At 36.0% G+C, this 17,330-nt stretch overlaps 1 protein-coding gene and 1 pseudogene across 1 annotated transcript; both read right to left on the bottom strand.

Annotated features, from left to right (window-relative positions):
• Positions 1–734: 734 nt before the first annotated feature.
• LOC146899252 (uncharacterized) lies at positions 735–3,816 on the bottom strand (annotated as a pseudogene).
• A 4,193-nt stretch (positions 3,817–8,009) lies between these two features.
• On the bottom strand, positions 8,010–14,870 carry HGO (homogentisate 1,2-dioxygenase). The gene is made up of 9 exons (XM_085731275.1): positions 14,459–14,870; positions 14,147–14,377; positions 11,341–11,420; positions 10,686–10,853; positions 10,413–10,588; positions 9,120–9,189; positions 8,860–9,014; positions 8,521–8,604; positions 8,010–8,355 (listed from the first exon to the last, which is right to left on the bottom strand). Exons 1-9 carry the CDS (start codon positions 14,644–14,646, stop codon positions 8,152–8,154), a joined length of 1,356 nt encoding a protein of 451 aa, XP_085587401.1. The 5' UTR covers positions 14,647–14,870; the 3' UTR covers positions 8,010–8,151.
• Positions 14,871–17,330: the final 2,460 nt, after the last annotated feature.

Genomic DNA, 17,330 nt, shown 5'->3' with positions numbered 1-17,330 from the left:
AAAATGTGAACAACTTCACTCAAATAATTTTCCAAAGAAACCTTGGGATCAAAATCCCAATGAATTTTCCCTTTTATTTTCTTAATAAATGATAAAACAATTGCTAAATACTTTGACTAAAGTTTTGTTCTGCACATTTTCCAAAATCCTATGCCCTTGAGGCCTCTCTCTCTTATTCTTCAAAATCCCATTTTCAAAATTAAAATCAACCAACAAAAACAAAAACACTTTTTTTGGAAGAGAACTACATGGAGTTTGATCCCTTAAAAGGGTATGTAGGCAAGAAGTCAAAACTTCTCCAAGTCCAATCAAACAAAAATTCAAACACATTCTTCTCCCTCCAATTCTTAACCTAGCAAACCCTTAGGTGTAAATAACATTTTCAAATAGCATTTAAAAAATAAAGCACGCGTGTAGAAAGTAAAGACGGTTCCTATAGAATATTATAGTCGTTGTGGGTGCCTAACACCTTCCCATGACGAAAACAACTCCCGGGCCTCGATTCTCAAGGGTTTTTTCTTATTTTTCCCTTCCCAAGAAAAAATGAGATATCAAAGGTTAAAAAGGTTCAAACTTAATCAATGTTTGACACCCGAAAAACCAAGATAAAACAGTCCTCACTCCCCAAAAAAAACAATTTAAAAGAGATTCAATAGAGGAAATGATACCTGCCGGAGCCTTGAAAAAAGAAAGAGCATAAACAGTCAGAGATGACAAGACAGACTTCAATAGAATCAAACGACCACCCAAAGATAAATGTTTTGACTTTCAACCCAACAGTCTAGCATTAATACTGTCAATAATAGGTCCCCAAAACGACAAACGTCTTGCATTACAATCAATAGGCAACCCAAATGCACAAAAGGCAGAGAACCCACCCTACACTAAAGCAACCTGGCCGCTTCTGATAGCCACGACCCCGCAACATTAACACCAACCAATTGGCTTTCGGAGAAATTCACCTTTAGGCCAGACAAGGATTCAAAAAGAAGAAGAACTGCCCGCATACCCCTTACATTTGCCCACGACTTCTCTCCCAAAATTAATGTATCATCTGCAAATTGTAAATGAGACACAACAATCGGTTTGCTTCTTCCTATCTGATAACCCAAAAAAAGATTATTAACAATCAACGACTCCATCAAAACATGAAAACCCTCTGTCGTCAAAAGAAACAAGAAAGGGGACAAAGGATCGCCTTGCCTCAACCCCCTCTTCAAAGGAAACTCCGTCGTCGGACTACCATTAACCAAAACTGAAGTTGTTCCTATACATTCCTTTATCCACTTCTGCCAAAGAGTTGGGAACCCCATCTTACTCATGACCTCGTCCAAATAACCCCACTCTATGGAGTCATAAGCTTTCTCGAAATCGACCTTAAACAGTAATAATTCCATTTTACATTTGCGGGCTTCGTCGACCACCTCATTCGCCACCAAAATTCCATCAAGAATATTCCGACCCTTAATGAAAGCCGACTGAGAGTCTGAAATAACTGAACTCATAATCATCCGAATTCTATTAGCAAGGACCTTCGATAAAATATTATACATACTTCCCACCAGAGAAATAGGTCTGAAGTCATTCAGACGTTGAGGGCTAGCAACCTTGGGAATAAGATCAATGAAGGTGCTATTTATCCCCTTGGTCAACCTGCCATTCCTATGAAATTCCATAATAAAGCGCATCACATCAACTTTCAACAAATCCCAAAACTCTTTAATGAACCCAAAGGAAATGCCGTCTGGTCCCGGACATTTATAATTATCACAGTCCCACACTGTAACCTTCACCTCTTCCAATGAAAACAGTTTCACTAACCCGCCTCCCTCAGCATGTGACAGGGATCGAAAATGTAGACCTTGCATACTGGGCCACTCCTCTACACGGGACTGAAAGTGTGAAGAGAAATTAGAATAAATAGCTCCACACACATTATCAACCCCTTCTACCATTACCCCATTTACTAGAAAAGAAGACGCCGCATTTCTTCTCATCCTGTTAGACATAATGGCATGAAAGAATTTAGTATTAGCATCCCCTTCACCAAGCCATTGAGCCCTCGATTGCTGCCAACAAATACTATTATTTATCCGAGATAAAGAGAATAAATCCTCAGATAATACATGAAGCTTCTCTACCTCATCATCCTTTAAAACTACAGTCTCCCCTTTCAAATCAATACATGTAATTTTTCCCTTCAGAGACAATAATTTTGAGGGAATATTCTGAGAATGTTGCTGGTGCCACTCTTTTAACGCCAATTTAATTAACTTGAATTTTTCCTTCAACACATATCCACCCCACCCCTCAACAAGGAAAGAGTTCCATCAATCGCGGACAAAAATTTTGTAACCTGGAAACTTTTCCCAACATGTTAGCATACGAAGCGGTTTTGGCCCACAATTTTCCTCATCTATAAATAACTGAATAGGGCAATGATCCGACACCCCCCTTGACGAAGCCGACTGAACACAATTAGGCCCAGTCAGACACCACTCTTCAGACAGCAGAAAACGATCGAGGCGGCTCATAGATCTCCCATCCCCGTGATACCAAGTAGAACTGCGACCACGGAGAGGAAGATCAATAAATAAATGACCATCAATAAACTGGTTAAAATTAGCAATCCATGTCTGACGACACACCATACCCACACTACGGCGCTCCTCCACATACCGGACCACATTGAAGTCACCACAGACACAAATATTTTGACCAACATAGGAATTCAACTTCAAAGAAATATTACCCCAAAGAACCTGTTGCCTAGATACATCGCACGGTGCATAAACATTAAACACAACAAAACTCTCATTGGTTTTCAACAAACAGCCCATAACCACCAGAACATGATCAAAAGAACTAGTTAACCACACCATGACCTCATTACAATACCACATTGTTACTAAACCGCCCGAAGAACCTACCGAAGGCTGAAAGGAATACTGAACATCGCCTTCCCCCCATAGAGATTTACAAGTTAAAGTATCAACCAGAGACAACTTTGTTTCCTGAATACAAAGAATATATGGTTGTTTCTCCTTCACCAATTGACGGACTTCTCTCCTTTTTTCATAACCCCCTAACCCACTGACATTCCAAGAAATGATATTCATTATAAAACAAAAACACCACCACCTTCCCACCGCCATCACCTTCCTTCTTATTTCTTCCCACCCCCGACAAAACATCAAACATATTATTATTATCCCAATTGAATTTAAGACCCACGACCTTCCCTATCTAACAAACATCATCTACAGCCTTTTGTTTATTACCCTGAAGTCCCCAGCCAATTCACCCAGTCATTATTAACAGATACTTGAGAACTAGAAGATTGAGGGGCACTATCAACAGAAGGTACCTTGTTCAAGGAGATTTCATTAACCACCCTACGCTTCTTAACTGATTTCCGAAATGCTCGAAGAATTTCATGACGGTCCTTTGCTGGAAGTCGAGCAATCCGTTTTAAACTTTGAGCATTAAATTGAATAACACCACCTCCCTTTTTCTTTAAACCTCGCGGAATATCTGCTGAAATAGTCTTATTAGAATTAATTTTATCCGCATTCGTCTGCCTTGAAATCCACTTCAAACTCCACGGACCCGAAGAAACAGAGTGAACTCAACCTGGTGGGCATTAATAGTGCGCTTTGAAACTTTTTATTCACCTCTATTAACAGCACGTGAATTTCTACCATCATGATTAATATCTTGTTGCTCACTCACGGCTAAATCAACATCTTGTGTAGACGGTTGACCTGTTGCCTTTTGATAAAGATTGTTGTGCACCACATTGTTTACTAGTTTCATATCACCTAAATTAGAAGAGCAACTTGCAGCTGTCTTTCTACTTTTTAATTTGGCAGAAGCATTACTACCATCATGTATTTGCGGTTCAGCACTAGAATGAGCCAAACCACCACCAACATGTTCATGTGTTTCCTTTTCCTACTAATCTGATAGTTGATGCACAAACGCCTCAACATCTTCCTGACCTATGTCGTCCTCAAAACCGTCAACCATACCGGAGTTACGATCATCTTTGACATCATCCTCATCATCTAAACATGCATCTTCACCTAACTTGAACCCCCACTCTTCAATGATTTTAAAATCAAAAAGAACACCGTCCACCATAATAGTAGCATCAACATTAATCACTTCCAACGACGCGGTTGACAATAATACCCGCGCATAATCAAACCGCTCTTTTTCCAACTTAAAATCATCAACCTTCAGCAGACGTCCATAATCCATTACGCAAAGTTTGAAAGAGTTATAATTCCAAGCATGTAAAGGCACACCATATATTCTTACCCAAGCACCTCGTTCTCGAACCAAAACATCTTTGTTCCACTTGACAGGTGGCGAGAAAAAATTACTAAAAAAATTCGGTGCTTCAGAAAACATAGCACTGACATCCTCGCCATTTGGTGATCGAACTAAAACCTTGTCAGCACCCAAAGGAATAATATCAAGTTTTTCAAATCCAGCATCAAAAATCCGTCACTGTATAACAGGAATAGCTTCCCCGTTTAGCACAGTAACAACCACACCCTTCGATGCCCACAAGATATCGGAGGCCTTGGACATATATTTAGGTACTTAAATTTGTTTTGACACCACATTACCACCCTTTCCAGAACGCTCCAAGACCTCTTCCTCCGCTATCCTTCCTCCACTTACAAAATCACCATCAATCTCTCTAATCTTTCTTTTTTCTCCCTCTAATTTTTTCTCTCCCTCAACATATTTTTTTCCTCCCTAGTTAACACCAGCACCTACCTCAATTGCCTCCATCTTACTTTTTTCTCCCTTATATATTTTAACACCCTCTCTACTTTTGTCTCCCTCACAACGCTTACCACCCTCATGACGCTTATTGCCATTACGATCAAAACTTGATACCTTTGCCACCACCTTACACTCACCAAACCAAACATTGTTTACCGCTTTCACAATTTTTCAACATCTTTAACCTTATCATAACGGACAAAACCAAAAACTGCACCATTGACATTATGTTTCCGAGCAAGATATACATCCTCCACAATCCCACATACCTCAAAACCTTGCCTTAAAGAGTGATAAGAAATATCATCCGGCACGTAGGTAAAATAAAAAGATACAAAATTTTGTTGTACAGTACCGTTATTCTCTATCTGATTCTGTCCATCCTTTGAGTTCTTCTCTTTTTGCTCACAAGGAACAATTGATACCGCTACCTTAGTCTTGTCATTACCGTCCAGAGCCTTAGCATATGGCCTAGGTTCCTGCTCCCTGTCCAACACACAATCAGAACCAGCATCCTTAATGTAAACTACATTCTGTCGAGGTGTTTCACCGTGGTCATGTTGCTGTTTCACCACATCACAGTAATCGCCCCTAGGGAAAACAGCAGCAACGCCTTCTGCCTTGTGATTATACTGATCGTACCTTTCCTGTGAAGCTCCAGATGCCACGCGTTTGAGAACAGCATGGCTGGGATATCTCCTTCGTGACACAGATCGCCGTTGGTGACAAGGCGATCGTCCTCCCTCCCTGTATGCTCCCTGTATGTCGTTGATACTGTAAAATCACTTGCCCATCATGAGAAAGGACCTATTCACAAAATTCACGTGAATCCTCTGAATCGTAGTCTCCCCATTCAGAACCAAACCTTGCCCTAACCCTAGACTGCCCTTGCCGCCTCGAACCTCCATGTCGCTACTCCTCCCAAAGCCTGTCCCGTCTGTCTGCCACCTGTTCCTGCGCTTTCCATCTTCGCGGTCTCACGTCAGACCATTCTCCCCTATCCCCCCATGTAGTGGTAACCTGCTTGGAACCCGCACCCCCCCATAGTACCTTACTTTCGGCGAAGGTGAATGCTGTCGCGGTGGCTCGTGGTGGCTAGGGTAACCGCTTCTCTCTCTCACACGACCACTCTCTCTCATTCTATAATTATATTCTACCAAACTCCTTTCCATATTTGATTTAGTTAATAAGGTATACATTGATCAATTTGATTGGTTGATATCATGAAGGATAAATACCCCCAAATCATGAAGGGGTAACGTAGGCCTCACCATTTTATACGCGCAGAAAAAAAAAAAACTAAATTTATACTTCACACATGTTAGTAAGTAGATAGATGACACATGCATACCAATATATCTATACTATATATTAAGAGAATATAAGATTTTGAGATGACTTTTTTAATTTTAACTAGTAAAAGGTTCGTGCTTTCGCACATGTCACGTAACATTTCGATAATTATATAAAAAATAATTAAATTATTAATATTGTAGAATGTTTGCAGATATTAAATGAAAATTATGAGTATTAATGTAATGTTTCTATTAAATAGTTGTCTCTTATATGTGATATTCGATACGATAAAATTTTGAAAACTCGTGACTATTTTTAAAATACCAACATTAATGCACTGTTTCTATTAATTAAATTTTTATTTTACATACAAAACATTATTTAATGTTTGCACCGCTCTCGTTGCATATTTAAAATGTTTATATCTGCATGAACAAATTTTATATACATATATGAGAAAGTCGATATGATAAATTTTTTGAAACTCATGACTATTTTCAAAAGATCAACATTAATGTGTTTTTGAATGAAAAAGATCAACATTAATGTTGTGTGTCTATTAAATAAATTGTTATTTATATTTAAAACACGGTTACAAATTTAAACAACATTCGTCGTTGTCCTCGTGAGATTAGCTCAGTTGGTTTGGACAATGCATAATATATGCAAGGTCCGGGTTCAAACCCCGGCCACCACAATAAAAACAACATTTGTTGATGATTTTATATGCTTATATATGCAGAAGAAAATTTTTATGTACCGATATGCAATAGTCAATATGATAAAATTTAGAAAACTCGTAACTATTATGTGAATGTCGAGATTAATGCAGTGTTTCTATTAAATAAATTTTTATTTTATATGCAAAATACTGTTCAATGTTTGTACCATTCTCGTTGCAGATTTTAAATGTTTAAATTTGCATAAACAAATTTTATATACATATATGAGAAAGTCGATATGATAAAATATTAGAAACTAATGATTATCTTAAATATATAAACATCAATGTAGTGTTTTTATCAAATATTTTTTTTTGAAGGAAAATAATTTTTATTTTATATGCAAAACAACATTCAATGTATGTTGGACGATTTTTTTTTTTTGAAAGGGCGATTATAAAATTAGGAAATTCATGAGTTTTAATAAGGGCAATTATGAAAGTAAAATTTTTATATAGGTATGCTAACTTGTGCCCTTAGAACAAATGTTAAACAACCAAAAGTAAAAAAAATTCTTAAATTTTGTGCATTTAATTACTTGAAAGTAAAAAAATTAAATTCTAGTACATTAATTACAACAAAATATTTCTACTTTTAACTCATCAACTTGTGCCTTAAGGACACAAGTTAACATTTTCCTTTTTATATATTGTTGGTAGACAAATAAATTAAATTTTGCAAAATGAACATTATCTACTAATATATAAAAAACAAAGTATAGCAAAATTTCATAATCGTCCTTATTAAAACTTACGATCTGGTTAATTTTATGTGCATATCTACTAATATATAAAAATCGAAGTATAGCAAAATTTCATAATCGTCCTTGTTAAAACTTATGATCTCGTTAATTTTATATGCATAATGGTCATTTTGCAAAATTTAATTTAAAAAAAAAAACTAACTGCGGATAATGATCAACACAAGTGTCACAAATTTTTATGTCAAAAAAGAAAAACAAAATTTCATAATCTTTTTTATTAAAACTCACTGTCTTAATTTTATGTGCATAATGTTACCAACAAACAATCTATCTCCCAATCCCAATCTCAATCTCGCCCCTCCTAGCATTCTATACCAAGTTTGTCTTGCTCTCATTGATGGTCCACCGTTGACTACATTGGTCCATGATATCAGCAAACCCTAATCACAATATTTAGAAAATTGATACAAACAATATTCTATCCGTCATGAGCTAATCATTTTGTTATTTATTTAATTTATTTACTGGCTTTTAACAATCTATATTACATTTCAAGCTGGTTATTTATATTTCTATATATGTACATGTAACTTTCATTATCCAGTTTGATTCGTGTGGCACACAACCATTTCACTCTTCAGTCTTTATTGTCTTTTGTTCAGGAACTGTGAAATGGGATCTCAAACCAATCCAACATTGGTAATAGTCATGATCCAAGAACGGGGATTCGAGAGCCGACCGAGTAATACGGGGAATCAAACTCGATTCAAACATAAAAGCCATTGTGTCGATGATTTTTTGTGGTCCTACATTGTTCCCACGAGCAATGGTGGACTGTACACCATAAAAACACATTAGAAAATTGAATTCAACAATTCATGTTATTTAATGCATAAACCAATTCAACAAATGGATAATGTTTTCCGGTTGTGAGAATGGAAAGATAGACATTAAAGAATGATATGAATGCCTCAAATTGATGGTTCAAAAAAGTCATACCTCATATGACTTGGTATCAGGACCATGGGGTGTCATACAATTATGAAGACTTGCACCTCCCGGAAGAAATCCATCAACTTTTGCCTGTAAAAACAAATGTGTACACAATTTTGCACTTATCTGTTAAATTAGCCATTGCATATGATATTTTGGATATTGATTTGATTGACAAATTACGCATTTAATTTTAAATACTAAATTGATAGGTGAAATTTCATTCGAGGATCTTTTACATAAATTTCATTATACATGGACTGAAATGAAAATATTAAATTTATGAGCTAAAGATAAGTGCTTCAAAAAAACAGTTATTAGAACTCAAATTTTGAAATAATGTACCTCATAGTTACCACGAATGAGACCCATAAATTCACTCATGCAATTGCGATGATAATAAGGAGGCCGGAAGGTATGCTCGGCAACAAGCCACCTTGGTGGGAAAATTACAAAATCAAGCAATGCCACCCCAGGTTTATCAGTTGGTGCTGTCAACACTGTATAAAAACAATTATTATAAACAAACAAGCATAAAAACAGGAATTTCCAGAAGAAAATGGAAAGAAAGGGGTTAAGAGAAAATTCTTTTAAAATTTGCATACCAGTATTAATTGATGGATCACTGTGATCATACAACACTGTATTATAAGGGCAGAATTTACTTAGGTCATACTGCAGATGAAAATTACATTAGCCATAACAATCACAATGGATAATTTTTCACAAGAATCGTAACCCCAAAAAATTGACAATGTCACAATAATAATTGTAATTAAGGGCCTCTTAAAAAAAATAGTAATTAAGGTACATCCATTAAATGATAGGATAAACAAATTAAACGATAAGTAGTTTAGCCACATGCTTGGTACGCATATATAAAATTTACTACAGTGTCCTCTGTTCCATTTAGAGAGGATGTGAGGGAGCTTCAGTGGCGATATCTGAGAGCTAATTCCAGCAACTGATGAAGACAAAATGTTAGGGAGTTTGGAGGTTATTATGGTGGCATAAGGATGGTAACCAGTGATTATAGATCGTGGTGGTATTAAATAAAAAGGCAGAATTTTCACCAGAGACAACAAGGGTGATAGTAATCAGAGTGTAGTGCCGCACATAACGGCGTCCCTCATGAGGCAGCGGCGCTCCTTGCATCGTTTCTTCAATCCATGGATCAAAGGGTGAGAGAGAGAGGGTGATAGATCTGTTATTGTTAGTTAGTTATGAGAAGTAGTTAGGCCAAATAGCACTAGTTAGGCCAAATAGCACATGTTTCCAATAAATGGAGAGGAGGATTAAAGATGTGATCATCTTGTCATTTGAGAGGAATATGATATTTTGGCATTGGGGAGATGGGCAGACCCTGGTAGTGCTGCCATTAAAAAAGGCAACCCAGTGCACTAAAGCTCCCGCATACGCAGGGTCTGGGAAGGGGTCCCACCATTTGGTATATTGTACGCAGCCTTACCCTGTTTTTTACACAAGAGGCTGTTTCCAGGACTTGAACCCGTGACCTTTCAGTCACATGACAACAACTTTACCAGTTGCGCCAAGGTTACCCCTCACCCTGGCAGTGCTGCCATTGTTTGTAATTAAATGGGATTCTTACCAAATTTTAGTAGTAATATAGCAGTTGGTTCTATCAGAGTGAGGGAAATAAAAAGGGGATAATCTGAACTTGAATTGTCATGTATGGGACAAAAAGTTGTCCCCTATTTCCCTGACTAACAAGATTTTTTTTATGTGCCTCACTCCTTTCTTTATCCAATCTTATGACCACCTACGAAATAAGACATAAAACAAGTATCTTTGTGATATCCAACCTCTTAATTTTTAGTAAATCAAATGAACCCTAGGAGTCATTATCTTTAAACAATGTAGAAGAATATAACACCAACCTTATATGGAACATAATTACCATGCCAAGCAACCACATTGAAGGGAGAGAAATCTTGTATTGCAGTAAATAGTTCACCACCAAACTTTTGCACTATAGTGTATCCAGGATATGATTTATCTTCAAACCATGCAGTGGGAGCAAGGAAGTCCCTTGGGGAAGCAAGACCATTAGCACCTAAAATGTAAATGAAACTCATTTTTATTTATACACATCATGCATTAGTAAACAAAATATATTCTTTAATTTTTCAAATGCAGAGCAGAATAGATACCAATTGGTCCCAGATCAGGAAGTTGAAAATGGGTACCGAAAACTTCAGCAACATAGCCACGGGAGGGACCATCAGGCAAATTGACGTTAAAACGAAAACCTTGAGGTATAATAGCTACATCACCAGGGGAGACTTTCAATCTTCCACATTCGGTAGTGATGAAGAGTCCTACAAATTCAATATTCATAAAGATAAATATGATGGAAAGGAATAGTTGTCACGCACTGGAAGGACTAAGCATATTTTAAGCTTTGAGATTCGTGAAATTTGTATTGGCCAGGACACCAAAGAAGATATCAATGAATGGAAGAATTCATAAACATGGGGACACCATTTTTTTTCCTTCTACTAATAATAAGATTCTACATAAAGAACCAAAGACAAACTCAAATAACAGAAACAGCAGAAAATATGAACATTTAAGAACCCATTTAAAAGACATTTGAATCAACCCTATGAAAAACAAAAATTTATAGAAAAATTATTTCGCATACAAGTATCAAGAGGAAGCACTATGTATTCGTTGAATATAGATCAATAGGGAAATTATACGGGTACAGAGAGAAATTTTACATAAGAACACAAGGACAATGTAATTAGCCAAAACCCCAAAACACAACTTTCTCAATCAAGGAGAAATTTAGTGTTTACTTACTTCCTTGTTGGGGAACTATCAAGAAGTCACCATCTGCATTGCAAAAGGCACAATTATCCATTGATTTGTTAGCAGTGTACCTGCAAGTGATACAAAATTTCCTCATTTGTTAACGTGGTAATGTTACCTTAAAGTTTATCCTCATACTAAACATTAGTAGTGTTTTGCTTAGACTACTGGAAAAATTGGATATAATTAACAAAATTTGATATATTTCATTTAAAGCAGAAATCCATGGTGGCATTAATTACAGGACATGTAAAGAAAACACATTATTTCAACAAATTAATTATCATAGTACACAAATTTAACAACTTCCCCAATTACTTGATTATTCTTAATTCATCCTTGTTTAGAACATGGCTTTTGTTCAGAGCCAAAATCTGGCATACCACAAACCCAACCCATTAGTGAAGGATGATCACGGGATCCACAGAATTAAGGAACGCTCTCTATAGTCACATAATTCGCGGTTCGTTCCGGTACGCGGTACGGGTACGGGTTCGCGGTACGCGACAGGAGAAGAATTCGGTACGTATAGGGGTATACAGCTTTGGTACGCTCCGGTTCGTAGTACTAATAATACCTAAATAAATATAGTGAGCTATAAAAAAAAAGTATTTTTTTTTACTAAAACTTTTAATTACAAAAAATATATTTATAGATTTTCTAAAAAAAAGTAGTTTAGTTAAAAAAGAAAAGAGTTTACTTCTTAAAGAAATCACTAGGTCATACACTTATATTATTATTTTCTGCAGAGTTAGCAATTCAAAATTCTTTGGGCCAAATGCAGCAAAGTCCAATATAAAAAAATGGTCCAACAAGAGAGAAGCCCAATTTCCACAATAACCCAAATTTTATCATCTTCCTCATCTGCTCAAACAACAGCCGCCACCACTGTTCCAGACCTAATTTCTTCTACCAAGTTTCTCACTCTCCACTCTTTGTTCCTGTTCTTCTCACTCAGTCCTCAACTCATGGTGATTCATTTTATAGTTATTTTGTAGTCTAAACCTTTTTTTCAACCAATCAACGGTAACCATGCTTTGGTACTCTTGGTTCGCTGGTTTGTGCGTACCAATACGCCGAAGTACCCGAATTCGGTACTCACGTACCAATTCGCAATTCTCCCTTGATTACACGAATTATGTGACTATGCTATGACCTTTATAAATACCAACTCCAATTAGCAAGACAGGTACCGCTAAGGGCTAACTAGGTTAACTAGGTTTGGACACTGGTTAAGGAGAAATAAAAAAATGGAAATTTCTCAATGAAAAGTGTACTATTAACTATGTGTTTGATTTTCTAAAAAACAAAGGACTGGACAACTATTGTGTATCCTATTTGATTTAGGGTGCGTTTGGATTGAGGGTTTAGGAGGGGAAGGGAGGGGAGGGTTTGTTTTTCTTTTTTAAATTAGAGATTATATAACATGTTTCTCTAAAATAAATTAAGTGTAATTGAAGTATTATATGATCATAGATTATATAACATGTTTCTCTAAAATAAATTAAGTGTGATTGAAGTATTATATGATCATTTATCATGTTAATATGTTAACTCTTCAAAAAATATTTTATAGTGTCCGTAATTTAAAAATGAAATTTAAACCCTCCCCTCCCTTCCCTTCCCCTCCTAAACCCTCCATCCAAACACACCCTTAGAAACTGATCACGAGACTAGACAAAACAGATAGCAAGGGATTGTTTTTGTCCCTCACTAAACCATGAGACGACTTTTTGTCCAGAATACAAACTATCAAAAATACCAAAATACCAACATAAAAGATATCATATCTCTCCAGTATAATTGTATACTGTCATGTACTGCTCTGTCCTATTTTGTCCGGTACTTACTACTTCAGGAGAACTTAATAGCATTTTTCTACTAAGGAGAGGGGATAAAACCTCTTGTTGGATCAACCATTTAAGAACCTAGAACTAAATCTTAGATCAATTGTTATTAAAGCAAGCAACCACCCCTCACAATAAATAAAAGATTCGAATTCTCTGGCGTAGGCAACTCTAATATATCATTAAAAAAAAATATCATTAAAAAAATGAAACATGAACTTTTGTAAAAATAAAAAAGGCAGAACTAAAAGTAAAAATATAAAAGGCAGAACTAAAATTGGGACCCAATAACATTTTAAAGTTAATGGTACGACATGAAGAAATTGGGACCCAATAGCATTTTCACGCAGTAGGTAGCTGATATTTGATGTTGATCTGAGATCAGACATTTAAGATTCAAACTCAATTTTAGGCTGTAAAAAATCTTATGTGTCAATTTGGAAAGAGAAATGATATTTTGACAACCACTTTTTGACAACTTTTGAACAACTTTCTCTCTCATACTCACATGCTCACATGATGTTGTTATTCTCTCTCTTCCTTTTTCTCTCTTCATTGCTTTTGACCAATACGAAGTTAGAAAAACAAGGTTGTCAACAAAGTTGTCATCAAATGGATGTCAAAATATCACTACTCATTTGAAAATACAATTGAAAAAAAAAAAAAAATATATATATATATATATATATATATATATATATATATATATATATATATATATATATAACTAACTGACAGATCATTGATCTGCAAATCACACACAGTTGCCATGAAATGAAATACGCCGAATGGCAACTCAACAGTCAACACCATCTATGATGGACACTTGTGTAAAATTTTCTTATTATTATTACATTTACATAAATAATAATTGTAATTATATCTACCATTAAAGTTAAACTAATGAATAAAAGTAAAGAAAGAAGGAAGTTAGTAGAATTATTACTTACATGTGAATAGCATATCCGTGGCGCATGAAGGAGCTGCCAGAACCACAAACAGTGAATAAGCCATCAATGAAATCCGTTGGTGAATCAGGTATATCTGCTGGTTTCCATCGAAGCTGAGTTGGGTTTGTAGAACAGTTTGAGTCATTGAACTCGCTCAATATTTTCTTATTAGAAGGAACCCGTGCCTTGAACGGTTCGTGAGTCACCGAAGGTTTAATCCGATAAAGCCAACTAATTAATTAAACAAAAATAAGTAAGTAAATGTTGTTAAACAAAAGTTAGTTGAATTAATTCATTAATTAATTAATTAACCTGAAGAGGTTGAGCGAGCGAGGGGTGGTGAAAGAGGTGCCGGAAATTTGTTCGGCGTAGAGACCGAAAGGGCATATGAGGGGGCTGTTTTGTCCAACAGGGAGAGCTCCGGTGATGGCTTCGGAGGAGAAGTGGTTGCCGAAGCCGGATTGGTAGTTGAAATCGTCGCCGGAGATCGAGTTATCCATGTTTCAAGTTTCGACTAAGGATGCTGTCACAAAGTGTTTCGGAACTGTTAATTCAAACACTCGTACTCAATTTCAATATGAAATGAATTGGTGTTTCATGAAAGGGACAAAGCTTGTTATGTTCTGTGCTTCGGTGTGCGCTGGAAAATCAATTAAAAAGAGTTGTTGAATAATGGTATACACTACCTCTCTCGGTCTCGGATATAGACAGTTTTGGTTTCCTTAAAAAACTAGAACTTTTCGTGCTGGAGTATTTGTATTTAGATAAGAAAAGAAAAAAACAATGATAAAGATTAGATGATGAGTCATTTCCAAAAAAGTCAATAAGAGGTAATTTTGTTTTTCTTTTGTCAAGAATTTATTAATAACCAAATCTCTATTCAAGAATAATAGAGATCATCAAGACAAAAATAAGCAAGAACATTGTATATAGACGAAACACTTAAAATTAAACTCTTACACCTCATACATCAAAGCACCAACAAAAACATCATTCAACCGATGTCTATCGCCAAACCCCATAAATAAACTCACCACCAACCAAAATGCCAACGTAAAAAATTCAATGTCAAACCTCGCACAACCTCAAAACTAAAGTTGAGACAAAAACCTCAATCTCCCTCGCGGATGACCCCATAAATTAGTTCCAACCACCTGACACACGCTACTCGCACGAAAACTCCAAAAACCCATCAAAATGGACCAAAACCCCTTTAACAACATCACATTGTTGGTCTATATGGCCAATAAGGTTACGCGCTAGAGGGGGTGAATAGCGAAATCGATTTGAAATGTTTTGACTAATTGGAAACAAGTTTGAACAATCACAACAATTACAAAAATTCAAGACTATGTGCCAATAAGATTCACAATAGAATTGAGAGGTTCGCAATGTAAATCTTATTACAATCAAATATTAACAATTCTTAGACAATTTGCAAAACTAGACAATTTAAAATCTAAACCTATAAGGAAATATAACAAGCTATCTATCAATTTGCAAATCTCCTAGAGACCATACGTGTCGCCCCGCATGCACCCAAACGCGAAACAACAATGGATGTTGTTCCTGTCAGGGCGGCTAGCGCCAGGGATGCCAGGGCCAAGCGCTGGCTCTCTGTAACTGGGCGCCTAGAGCTCCAGTGCAGGAGCCAGCGCTGCGAAAAAGCCCGTTTGGTATGTTTCGGCCTCGGATTTTCGTCAAAAACGCCCCAAAAGTGCTTATTTATATCCCCCTTTATCCCAAAACCATTAAAGTCATGTTTCAAGGCTCAAACACATCAAATAAGCTCTGTACACAACCCTCAAAATAGCTTATGCAACAATTCAAAAGTTTTCACATAAAACACCAAAGTTTCTATGAACAACATTTCAATTCTTCCAAACACAACACAACAACAACAACAAACAACAACTCAAAATTATCATTACCAAATTCATGAATTATCATTACCAACAACAACCAACAACATTCATAGCATGAAATTATGAATTCACCAACAATCAACAACAACAACTTCATTTTCACCATTTTAAGCCAAAACCTCAAATAATTCATTTTAACAGATAACAACCATGAAGTTCAAGCACAAACAACTAGTTTATAATCAATTTCATATACCCAAATTTACCACATAATCATGAGCACCGAATTTGACATCAAAATTCATAAAAAGTCATAATTCACAATAATCACTTATGACCCATAATCAAAAGTTGAAATTATAGCTTAATTGATGAAAAGAATCTATCCCCTTACCTCCAGCTTCAAAGATCCTAGCTATGGCTTCAATTTAGCTCCTAGCTCTTCAACCCCAAGCTCTCTCTCTCTCGAGCTTCCTCTTCTTTCCTCTTGTGATCTACTTTCTCTCTCTACCTCTTATGTTTTTGTGAAATGAAATAATAAATGGCTTGACCTAATTTCGCATAAGAGTTATGTTTAAACTGTTAAAACACTAAGTAATTACCCCAACTCACTAGTAACTTAGTAAAAATAATCATTCTCACTAAAACGTAAAAAATAACCTTAATAAAATGATTAATTTACCCTTACTCGCCAAATGACCGAAATACCCCTTAGTCTAAAAATGACCAAAATACCCTTATAGGCCAAAAATCCACTAATCCCCAAATAAATACACACAAAGGCAAATAATCACATACAAGCACATATAAACACATAATAAATAATTAAAAGAATTCTAGCAAAAAACGGGCTGTTACAACTCTCCCCCACTAAAAAGAATTTTCGTCCTCGAAAATTAACTGAAGAAAACAACTTCGGATACGAAACCGTCATCTTACTCTCGGATTCCCAAGTAGCATTCTCACCAGTTGGTCCAACCCAATTCGCCTTCACCAAAATGATTTCTTTTCCTCTTAAGCGCTTAACTTCCCGATCCTCGATCCTAACCGGTCAAGTCTCAACAGTCAAATTATCCCTTAATTCTAAATCATCCACTTGCATCACGTGAGACAGATCATACACATACTACCTCAACTGAGATACATGAAACACATCATGAAGATTTGACAACGACGGCGGTAATTCAACCCGATACGCTACAACTCAAAACTTCTCAACAATCTCAAACTGTAACACCCATACTAGACGTATCTAGAAAGTCTAGCATATGAATTGAATTTAGTACTGGATACATTAAAAATTTACAACTTAAAAACTT

This window comes from Medicago sativa, chromosome 8, assembly GCF_051527215.1.
Source record: "Medicago sativa cultivar Bolivia chromosome 8, Bolivia_mono, whole genome shotgun sequence".
Taxonomy (NCBI): Eukaryota; Viridiplantae; Streptophyta; class Magnoliopsida; order Fabales; family Fabaceae; genus Medicago; species Medicago sativa.
Note: the sequence above shows the minus strand (reverse complement) of the source record. Positions and strands in the feature narration are given on the sequence as shown.

Coding starts and splice junctions, on each gene's coding strand:
- HGO (XM_085731275.1), bottom strand. CDS start 14,646: ATGGATAACTCGATCTCCGGCGACGATTTCAACTACCAATCCGGCTTC. Junction 10,589..10,685: donor TCCTGATCTGGGACCAATTG/GTATCTATTCTG, acceptor TTTACATTTTAG/GTGCTAATGGTCTTGCTTCC. Junction 9,015..9,119: donor TGATCCATCAATTAATACTG/GTATGCAAATTT, acceptor GTTTTTATACAG/TGTTGACAGCACCAACTGAT.